We start from the raw sequence: 12,167 nt of genomic DNA, 5'->3' as shown, positions 1-12,167 counted from the left end.
CATCTATAGACTTTAATCTTACTGTAACGATGTGAAGGATCTCATGCATATCCTAATAACCCACTATTGAAAAGATTGTTCTTCCAGTTAAATTATTCCATCAGAGAAATAATTTGACCTAGAAAAGAAAACTCCCATTCACAATAACAGAACTGAACACAGAATATTAATTAACTCATAATGCATAATAATATGTAGAAAAACAGAACTACAGACAGCAATAATTCATCAGGTTTTGACACAAAGCAACACAGGATTGCTGTTAGGCAACGTGACTGTATAAAATGTCACTACAGTAATACCAATTATTCTGAACAAGTCATAGTTCCTTATGTAATAACTTCTTATTTTAAGATACTTCCCTCCCCCCCCTTTTTTTTTAATAGATTTATTTTTTTAACAGAAAGTCCCCTTTCTTTCCTTTGTCTATTCAGCATCTTTGGGAAACCCACCAGGTGGCAATGCAGTGTTCAAATATTATACTTAACATACCTGTTGGGGGAAGGGAATCTATGTGGCTCAGCATGAGGCTTTCTTTTATAACCTACTTCCTCTTTGATGAATATTAAATAATTCATAAGGAAAAACTCCTCATCACAAGTGATCAAATACCACTCAACCTGAAAAGAATACTTTAAGGAACTTAAATTTCTAAGAATGTAAACCCCATGGCTATTTAAAAAAAAAAAAATAAAATAAAATATTAAAATACAAAAAAAAAAAAAAACAAGGAAAAAAAATTAATAAAGAAGAAAAAAAGAAAGATGAAAAATAAAAATAAAGAAAAAAGAAAACAAAATAAGAAGAAAAAAAATAAAAAAAGGGAGAAAGAAAATAAAATAGGGACAGAAAGGATTAAAATAAAAAAAAAAAGAAAGCTAATTACAATTTAGTTCTAACTATGGAATAGGATCCTTTCAGGAAAAAAAATAAATCACTGAAAGTTAAATATTACCCTCAAAATATCCTCAAAATGCTACCAAGGACTGACAAACGCTCAGTGCACTGCACAAAAGGTAAATCTATGCACTTCAGGCATATTGTAAATGTGCAGGAGATCTGGTATCATGCTAAAAGACAAGGACTATTTCCTATACTTTCAAAATTTAAGCCATTTCTTGTAAAAGTACGTGCTCAATGGGCTAAATGAATCAAAATATTCAGTTTTTATGTATTCATTCTTCCTCTCTACCAAGCAGGGCAATGGTGATCAAAGAAATGAAAAATGTAGTACAAAAGTCAGCTTCCCATTCAGCAGATCACATCTGATGTCCTTTGTGTGCCAAATGAAAGTTCAGCTTTGTAATTGTTGCAGGATCTGACAACCCTCCAGAACTGCATGGGGCTCTCACTGAATACCTAAAATACTCAGTTAACCACCATTACATCTGTTCTGATGTTCTAGGTTTAAAGGCTTTTTCTTTCTTGCTTGAGAAGATATTACAACTTGTGGATATTGTGCAACCAACCAGTAATTGACAGGGCAAGCTTAAGTGTTCATAAGTCTAATTTCATGTTTTCCTATATCCATGTATACAAAAATTTCTTGCATCATGTACATTTATTAACAACTGTTACTAGAACTGCTCATTCAGCCATTCTGATGTAACAGTTATTACAGGCTCTAAATGTAAAATGAGTCCATTCTATGTTAAAGAATAATTTTAAATCAGAATCATATGGACAAGATAGTGTTCAATAAGTACATCACAGCTTGGAACAAGCTAATTAAAAGCATGTTTTCCTGATACTGTAATAATTAATATTCCTCCCTTTATGCCCCATATTGTATTTAACTGGTGAATAGCACACAGTGGTAGAAAGAGTCAAGGACTACTTTTAGGTAGTGGCACATAAGTACTTTGTGTAATGGCAGCTGTCATAATCACAGATTGAATCAAAAAAAATACAGCAACCTAAGATTTCTCTTGAAATGTTTTGGGTTTTGTTGGTTTTTTTGTTTTTAATTTTTTTTTTCAATCAACATACAACAAAAGATAACAATCATATGTTGATCCTAACTGCTTACACATATAATTATTTGATATAACTTCAGTCGCAAAAGCAGATGGTCAGCACTGTTATCCAATTTTAGAAATAAAACCAGAATTTGAACCTACAAATTATTCCACACTGTTGTCAAGCTGTGAATCCTCACTGACTGTTTGAAGGTAGGTTTTCATGTTCTTAGTTCTGTTGAAATGATTGCAAATGCATTTCTCCAAGATGGGGAAATGTATCCCTTTATTAATCACTGTCTTTTTAGCACAGCTGATACAACTTTTAGAATATAGCTTAAGTACTCTAACAGGAAAAATCCAGCTGTCAGTATAGAAAAAGACATATAGAAAAGATTGCTTTACATAAAATACTGAATATATAAAGAACAAGATTTGCATTTGTAAGATTGGTACTTAGAAATAATCTCCAAAAAAGTGAATTAGAAGGAATAAGTCACAGCTAGAACAACTAATTAGCATATTAATGCAACAACTTCTTCACTTAATACATTTCTTTAGTACACAACAGAGAAGGAAGTACATTAAAGCAGCACATCTCTAAAAGGTGGATGCTACTCCTCTACCTTTTTATACTTATGAGATGTTCTAATATGTCAACATCTTTATTTTGTTATTCATTTTACTTTAATGTTTAGATTTCAACGACCAAGTGCCCTCAAGTAGAATTGACTAAAGAGATATAAACCATGTCCTCGCTTTCCTCTGCCTCTGGTTAACATGTTGACATAAAACTAAAATTTCCCAAGTTATTTTTTCCTAATTCCAGTTAAATTGTGTTAGTTTTAGGAAAATGTTTCTATTTTCACAGTACAGAAAATAAATCTTATGTTGCTAAAACCTCTGCTCAAGTAAGTAATTTTCACTTTGTAGAAACATTCTGAGATTGCAAAATAGGCCTCCTGAGCATCCAAGGGAGGTAAAAACCACCCCAAGAGCTATAACAACAAACCATGCGCACGTTATTGAACATCCACAGAAATAGGTGAAACATAAGTCTAAAGTCACTAAACGTGATCAAAGGCAGCAGGATCTGAGATTTCAGTAAAACAGAGATTCATCTTCTGCACATGAAATATGACAATTAGCCCTTTTGAAAATAGATATAAATAGTTCAAGGGAAAACATCAAGAAGTTCATGTTACAGCAAGGTATCATCCAAAGACTTCCAATACAGTATTTCCCTTTCTTTCTTACAGAATCAGGATGAGAACATATTCTGTATATCTTTAAAAAGCATCTCATGCTCTTTCTTTTGCTGGATAGCAATTATATTACATTCCCAAATAGAAATTAAAAATGTATATTTACCACTTTTCCTTGAGGTGGACAGAGGAAGAAGGTATAGGTAAAAATGATGAAATAAATGCAGCACCATCCCAAGTTCTTATTGCCATGTTCAAATGTCAGGTATCTCATGACTGAATATTCTTTTTTAATCCCTTAAAAAATGAATCACCCTGTAAAATATCTTTTTAAATGTTCAATAAACTTGACAACAAATTTGAATTAAGGGCGCTCAGCTTAAAGCTTGCATGTATTAAAACTTAACAGAAGAACCTCAGACAGTCCAAAGTTATCTATGATATGTATCTAGGCTTCAACATCTTAATACCAACATCAGCTCATCACCACCTCACTCACTCTGCTCACAGCCTGTGTATTCCAGTTTTCTTGAGTTAAATAACCTCAAATACATTACAATCTCAAGTCTTGGTTGAAGAATATCTTACTATATAGTGGTGCTCTTTCTTTGCCTTTCCTCCATCAAGGTTTCCAGTTACTAAAATATTTGAGAAATTTCAATAATGTCATTACAACTATAACCCACTGCAAATACAGGATATGATTTAAGATATTGCCTGAAATAAATAAACACCTGTGTCCTACCTAAGTACCAATTTACAACAACTGCCAATCAACTCGAGTCAGCAACAGACTTTAAAAAACACCACAAAATACAAAAAGAAATCAGACCTAGACTTCTGAAACAGCACAACAAAAGTTAACCTGAAACACTCCAATGCCAACAGGAAAATGACTAACAACAACAAACCTAATTAAGTAATTCCATCAACATGGGATTAAGACTCCCAACAAATATTTAATGTCCTTCATTGTCATAAAGCTAGTTTGCAAAAGCAGCATCCTTTAATTCTCTTCACTATGCAATAAAAAATGAGAGGGGAAAATCTATTTGCATGGTGACAGACTCAAGACCACTCAGTTGTCTCCATGTTGGTGTTCCCTTTATTTACAGATGAGGATTATTTATCTATAGTAGCAGTATGATAGATGTCTGGTAAACATGTAACCCTTTGCTTGGTTTCTGAAAAACCACCTGCATTTTCTTTGCTAAATTAAACTCTTCGACCACGTATCAGATAGCCCATTCAAAAACGCTTTTGCTGTTCACTTTTCATGCTTATTAAGTTTAATGTGTTTGATCTATTTTCTGTATTTCAAAATGCAACTGAACCAAAACTGTGTAATTTTCATTTCCTAGAGATTCTTCACCTCAAAGCATATAGTCAAACAGATAAATCCAGCAGCTCACATGAACACTGCATGCAACAAAGCCTTTTAAGTAAGTATAAGAGTTCTGAGAATCACTTCAGCATAAGAATTTTTACACTGATTCCAGATCATATATCTGACTTGTAACATTTTTGTTGCTTGCATCAAGTTCACATGACACAACATAGTCTAAAATTATATAGAAGCCACTAACTTTGTTTCACCGCATAACCTGAAATCCTCTTAACTATGTTCCAAGCCACCACATCAACATCTTAACATACATTACAAATATTAAGCACTTCTTTTCAAACCACACAGTAATAACAGACATAAATCTTTACTTACCTGATCCCCTTTTGGTCACAACCTTCAGGCTCTGAGTTAGAGTAGCATACAAGAGAATCAAGTTGGGAATAGGAGCTTTCATCTTCTGTCTGTCTGTGGCTGCTTCCTAAAGTATCAAAAAGAAGAAAGAAATGCTGATTTTAAAGGGGTGATGAAACAACCTTGATGTAAACAATTCATAATACTGACACATTGTAGAAAAGTTGAATACAGTGCTTGTGAGCAATCTACTGCTCCTGGAAAAAAAAATATATATACTGAAATCACCATAAAATAAACACATGCATGTACTACTTTTAACCCTGGAGCTTATGTTCCAATATCATCTACACAAGAATTCATTGCATCCCTATCAAAACTTTTTAACTGTTCTCTTGAATGAAACAGCTTTTCATAGAATAAATTGATCAAAGTGATCTTTCCACTAAACCTGCAAAATAACACCCAGTTCTTCATCATATAATCTATTCCTCCTCTCAAAAAGAAATTAATGCCCTTCATTAGTCTTGCTTCCACTCATTAATTTCACAGATTGATCACAAGATCCACATAATGCAATGTACAGTTAATTAAACACAAATCTGGTCATCTTCTAGGAAGAGTGAAAAGGGATAACAGTGCACTAGGGAAAAGAGCAGAAGTTCCTGTAAATTTCTTTTAGATGAGCTTAAGTCCCATGAACAAGTTCAAAGTAACATCCACTGCACTAAAATCAGAAGTGAATGTTACCAGGATGGGAGAGGGTGAGAGAGTGAGAGAAGTGAATGTTATTAGGTTGCATCATAGGTTGTGGTTTAGCTTTCACCTGCAAGATGTGAATAAAAGTTTCACATTTTTATTACTTGCACTTTGTACTTCTATTACTTTGCATTTCTGTTTGGTGGTATGAGCAACTGGTGAAAGCAGAGACTAAACATTCTGTTAATTCCCTATATAAGAAGGAGGATGTAGCCTAGTCATGAGGATTACCAGGTTTGTTCTGCAATGGTCAGTAGGACTAACATCTCACATTCCAATGGTTTAAAAGGGGAATGGGAAGCCAAATGTTCAGTCTAGCCAAGCTGCACAGTAGACTTTATCTATGCCATCTATATTCATTATAGTACTTCATGCAAAAGCATTAATATCTTTGAGGGAAAGAAAGGTCTGTGATCAATAGTTATTTAACATTATAGATAAAGACCCAGATGAAGCCAATGTGGTTTTGATATTGACCTCTGTTAATCACAGCACTGTAGAGCAACTGAAAAAATATTAATTCTCAAAAGGAACCACATAGCACAAGCTTCGACTTCAAAAGAGACCGTGAATCTTTTGCACTTCACTGACAGTCAGGTTACTGAGTACTCAAGACACTTTTAAAAAGTGGCATCTTAAAATACCATCATCTTAGAGAACAGGTGAGAAACAAGAAAGAGTGGGGCTGTAAAATAGTACATTATTGGAAAAAATACTTGAACAGTGATGACTTCATACAGAATCCATCTTACAGCTTTAAATTTCAGGTCATCTGAGAACTAAGTGCAAACCTACTGCATTCATAATTATGACTAATAAAGAGGGAGTAAGAATACAACTTAAAAGCAACAATTTGATATTTTTTTCTCTATATAAAAAACAATATTTATACTCAAAGAATGACACAAGTATTAATATGCTTGCTCATTCATGGGCTGTAAACAAGTTCCAGCATTTTAGGAGCACAGGTGAAGGACTGTAATTTGCCTACATTCATGTACCACTTCAGAAAAGCTAGGCAATAAATTTCTTAGCAAACATAGAAAGTTAAACATAAAATATGAGATTTCTGCAAGTTAAATTATGTGCAATCCTAACAGTTTAGTTAAGCTTACATTTTAACTATGTACCGTGACCACTGGCAGTTATAAATAATACAGAGCCTTAGAAATGAAGGTCAATTTTCCAGGGGCACAGTAAGTAGATATCACAAAGTGTCATGCTGCATTTTATTGCAGACCTGGGTCAAGATTCCTGAAATCAAACTCTCATTTCTCAGTCACTGCACTAACTGATACCGCAGGAAATCCTGAAACTCATATCTTCAGCCTCCAGGGTACTAGTAAGAATCAGCTCCTGGCTCTGTGTGAGCCTAATAAATACTGTCTAAAGCACCACAGGATCTTCCTATGCAATTACAAATTCCCCAAATGGGTTCTGACTGTGAAAGCAGGTCCAAACACATTTTTTTTACCATATATCAAAAGATTATATTGCTGATTACTGTGAAAAACCTGCAAATGTATATACACACCCATAAGCGTGCATTCATAAGCATGCACTCTTTGCAGGGAAACCATGAAGTAGCTATAAACCTTGCAGTTAAAGAAAGCCTCAGTAAATACAATAATGTCAGGAAGAAGCAGTACAATCAACTAAATCCTTCTTTTGGTCCATGCATATATCACTCAAGTTGTCAAGTCAACAAGGAGAACCATTATTTCTAACAATGGCATAGCATGGACTGCATTTTAAATGTGTGAAGCCATTCTCATGTCTATTTATTCCCAGAGATTCAGGTCTATCTTAAAAGCCTACACAAAATGGGCTGTTGCCTACACTGCTTCTGATAAATCCCTAGAGGTCTGCTACTGTCTTTAAGATGCCAGAAAGCACCTACTGCTAGAGGGGAGGAAAAAAGGGAGGGGTCCCTGGCTCCCAGCAGCAGTCATTTCCTCCTTGTGGAAGTATGAACAACAAATCAGATCTGACAAGGGATCTCCCCAGAGTTTTTCAGCCTTTCTTTTCTGTTTCCACTCCCTTTTCTGCAGAAGTTTTTCTAGTCTTCCCTTAATTTTAGAAAACAAAAGGTCAAGTAAAGAAAATTGAAAGAGTTATTGATTAGTATAGAGGAGCTGGTGCCTGATGGCTTTGGAAATTGTCTGGAAGGTTGAAAAATCTGCCTCACATTATTTGCATGACTGATACAAACCAGATATTTAATATTTAATGCCCTCTGTTCCAGGTAAATGCCTCAACAATTGGCTATTGTACAAAATGCCACCATAGTGAAATTGGTTGCAAAACCAAATTAAGCAAGTTAGAAAAGAATAGGAACACAGAATCACAGAATTGTTTTGGCTGGAAAAGTCCTCTGGGATCATGAAGTACAGCCTTCAACACAATGCCACCATAGCCATTAGACCACATCCCAGAGAGCCATGTCCCCACGTTTCTTGAAGACCCCCAGGGATGGTGACTCCACCATCTTCCTGGGCAGCCTGTTCCAATGCCTGAACACTCTTTCAGTAAATCATTTTTTCTTAATATCCAATCTAAACCTCCCCTGGCACAATTTCAGGCCATTTCCTCTTGTTCTGTCCCCTAATACTAGGGAGGAGAGACCAACACCAACCTCACTACAGCCTCCTTTCATGTAGTTGCAGAGAGCAATAAGATTTCCCCTGAGCCTTCTCTTTCTCCAGAATAAACAATCCCAGTTCCATCACTCACATCTCGTACAACTTGTTCTCTAGACTCTTCACTAGCTTTGTTGCCCTTCTCTGGACACAGTCCTGAAACTCAATGTCTTTCTTGCTGTTAGAGGCGCCACGCTGAACATGGTATATGAGGTGTTGACTCCCCACTGCCAAGTACAGGAGCACAATCACTTCTCTACTCCTGCTGGCCACGCTATTCCTGATCTAGGCCTTCTTTGCTACCGGGGCATGTTGCAGGCTCATGTGCATCTCAAGGACCCCACAAGTCCACAACAAATGCCTTCATTGCTGCAACAAGCATGCCTGAGGCCTGGATGCTGCAGGTGATGAGGCGTGGAAAAGGATTTGGGGGTGCTGATGGATGAGAAGCTGGACATGAGCAGACAGTGTGCCCAGAAGGCAAATCACATCCTGGGCTGTATCAGAAGGTGTGCTGCCAGCAGATCCAGAGAGGTGATTCTACCACTTTACTCTGCTCTGGTGAGACCTCACCTGGAATATTGCATCCAGGTCTGGATCTCTCAATACAGGAAGGACATGGACCTGATGGAATGGGTCCAGAGGAGGGCCACAAAAGTGATCACGGTGGTGGAGCACTTCTCCTATGAGGACAGGCTGAGGGATATGGGGCTGTTCAGCCTGGAGAAAAGAAGGCCTCAGGGTGACCTAATAGCAGCCTTCCAGTACCTGAAGGGGGCCTACAAGAAGGACCGTTCACAAAGACCTATGGTGATAGGACAAGGGGCAATGGCTTCAAACTAGAGAAGAGCAGATTTAGATTGGATGTTAGGAACAAGCTCTTTATTATGGGGTTGCTGGAACACTGAAATAGGTCTTACAGGGAGGTGGTTGGGGCCCCATCCCTGGAGGTGAGGCTGAACGAGTCTCTGGGCAAACTCTAGTTGAGGATGTCCCTGCTGACTGCAGAGGGAGTTGGATTAGATGACCTTTAGAGGTCCCTTCCAACCCAGACCATCCTATGAGTCTATGATTACACAAAAGCTTTCAGTTAGGTTTTAAACTGAAGAACAAATTAAAAGGCATAATTCTGAAAAGCCAAACTGACACTAATTTGAGTGTGATCACACGAACTGGAAACAGCCCTCTTTCAACAATGAATTTTAAGGAAGAGGTTGTTTTACTACTTACATAGCTGTATGTTGTTTTGTTTCTTTGTTTGTTTGTTTTAATAACATTAAGAAATTCCAATTGTAATAAGAATAGTTTCCCTTCTTCATATCTTTAAGGACTTCACCTGACCACCAAGACTTTTGAAATGCCATAGAGAGTATCTTGTCAAATGTATCAGCCAATTCCTTCAGAACTCTGGGATGCATGTCATCAGGTCCCATAGATTCAGGTAAGTTCAGGTTCCTCAGGTTGTCCTAAACTTGATCCTTTCTTACAGTGGGAGGGATTTTACCCTGCTGGTCTGCACTTAGTGGTCCATAGGGAGGAGACAGAGCAAGATTGCCAGTGAAGATCAGCTGTCTCCTTGTCTATTGACACTAGCTCTCCATTCTTACTCATCACAGGGGGTACATTTTCATTAACTCTTCTTTGCTGGCTGAGGTACCTTTAGAAACCCTTTTGGTTATTCTTTCACTATAAGATTGCTAGAGTCCATGGGTGAATAGTACATCAGCAAAATCTTTCAGAATAGCAAGAGCTGAAATATTTTTAATCTCTAAGCAGCATTCACGACAGTAGATTTTCAGCAGTGGGTTGTTAGCATGAACAACAAAACTGAAGACATGTTGAAGGTTCCTGGATAAATATATTCCACACAAATTTTAATTTGCCATATTATAAATTTAGTCTTATCTGCAAAAAGTGACATTGTCTGACAGGAAAAAAAACAACAATGGTAACAACAGAAAAACCCAACAACAACAACACAGAAAGCCTCTAGCATCTCTATCACCAAGTATCTCATTTTCCAGTTGAGAGAAATAGAAATGCACCTGTATTTCAGCACTAACATTCTTTAGGGAAGTGCCAATAATGCTTTTTTTTTTTCTTAGATTGTCATAAATACAGTGAGAAAAACACGCACACATACAAACATGCTTCCCAAAACAGCTCAGCACACACTAAATTAACAATAAGACAATTCCTGATGAGGCACAGAAACAGAAAACTCATTTTTGGACCTTCCCCAAAACCTGAATTAAAACTTAATTTAAGTAAGAGTTTATCCATTGGCTCAGACCTTTACAATAATAACTTTAAAGGGTTGATTCTCTGTTAGCCTATAAATGCTAGCTGCCTTCCATTATCTATTTATCCAAAAATCATTTTTCTTCCCATGCTACCTTTCTAACGTAGAATAATGTTTTTTAATACATATTTTAAAATACTTCATTCTCTTCCTCCATCATAGAATTGATTTGGTTGGAAAAGACCCCAAAGGTCAATGAGTGCGACCTTCAACCTATCACCACCATCATGGACATTAGCTGTATCCCAAAGTGCCACATCCATACATTTCTTGAACACCTCCAGGGACATTGATTTCGTCACCTCCCTGGGCAGCCTGTTCCAATGCCTGAACACTCTTTCTGTAAAGACATTTTCCCTAATATCCAATCTAAACCTCCCCGGCACAACTTAAGGCCATTTCCTCTCATTCCACTTGCTATACCCACCTCATTACAACCTCTTTTCATATAGTTGTAAAGAGCAATAATGTCTCTTTTCAGCCTCCTCTTCTCCACACAAAACAAAACCAGTTCCCTCAGCCACTCCTCAGGAGACTTGTTCTCTAGGCCTTTCACCAGCTTCACTGCTCTGCTCTGGACATGCTTCAGCAACTCAATGTCCCTCTTGTAGTGAGGGGTGCAAAATCAAGAGCAGTACTCAAGATATGGCACCACCAGTGCCAAGTGCAGGGGCACAATCACTTCCCTACTTCTGCTGGCCTCACTATTCCTGATCCAGGCCAGGATGCTCTTCAACTTCTTGGCCACCTGCGTACATTGCTGGCTCACGTTCATCTGGCTGTCAGACAGAATCCCAGAGTCTTTTTCTGCTGGGCAGCTTTCCAGCCACTATCCTCCAAGCCAGTGGCTCTGCATGGTGCTGTTGTGACCCAAATGCAGAACCTAGCACTTGGCTTTGGTAAACCTCATACAACTGACCTTGGCCTATGGATTCAGTCTGTCCATATCCCTCTGCAGAGCTTTCCTACCCTTGAGCAGATCAACAATCCCACCCAGTTTGGTGTCATCCACAAACATACTGAGGGTGCACTCGATCCCCTCACTCAGATCATTGATAGAGATGTTAAACAAGTCTGGACCCAAAACTGAGCCCTGGAGAACACCACATGTGACTGTCTGCCAACTGAATTTAATTCCATTCACCAGCACTCTTTCTGCCTGGCCAACCAGCCAGTTTTTAAGCTGGCAAAGCATTCACCCATCCAAAGCATGTGTAGCCACACAGTTTCTCCCGAAGGATACTGTGGGAGACAGTGTCAGATGCTTTATTAAATTCCAGTAAAATCTACTTGAACCTTTCCAGGCTCCATCCAGAGCCTGTCCCCTGTCATATCCCCTTCAAAGAAAACAAACAAACAAAAAAACCCAATACAACAACAAAAAACATTGCAGAACCCTCTGAACCCTTGTTTGAAAAACAAACATGAAAAAAAACCAAGAGAGAAAATAAAACTAATTCTTCACTTAAGCCTATGAATTTTCAGGTGGCAGAAAAGCCTTTAAACAATTAAAACCCTCACTATTTTTAATTTTCAGATTCCCTTTTTATCTGTACACTGAACATTTCTTTCTTAGTGCCAATATTGTGGAGTAAGGTGTAAACT

General features: G+C 37.4%; 1 protein-coding gene across 1 annotated transcript in view; it reads right to left on the bottom strand.

Annotated features, from left to right (window-relative positions):
- LOC137456983 (interleukin-1 receptor accessory protein-like 1) overlaps window positions 1–12,167 on the bottom strand; it is a 437,962-nt gene that overhangs the window by 337,324 nt on the left and 88,471 nt on the right. Inside the window, exon 2 of the mRNA XM_068168677.1 lies at window positions 4,884–4,989. Within this exon, the coding sequence (XP_068024778.1) occupies window positions 4,884–4,965 (82 nt within the window). The 5' untranslated portion in view covers window positions 4,966–4,989. The remainder of the gene's footprint in view (window positions 1–4,883; window positions 4,990–12,167) is intronic.

The sequence above is a fragment of the Melanerpes formicivorus genome, unplaced genomic scaffold, assembly GCF_026170545.1.
Source record: "Melanerpes formicivorus ecotype bairdi unplaced genomic scaffold, bMelFor1.0.p_v2 SCAF_153, whole genome shotgun sequence".
Classification (NCBI taxonomy): domain Eukaryota; kingdom Metazoa; phylum Chordata; class Aves; order Piciformes; family Picidae; genus Melanerpes; species Melanerpes formicivorus.
Note: the sequence above shows the minus strand (reverse complement) of the source record. Positions and strands in the feature narration are given on the sequence as shown.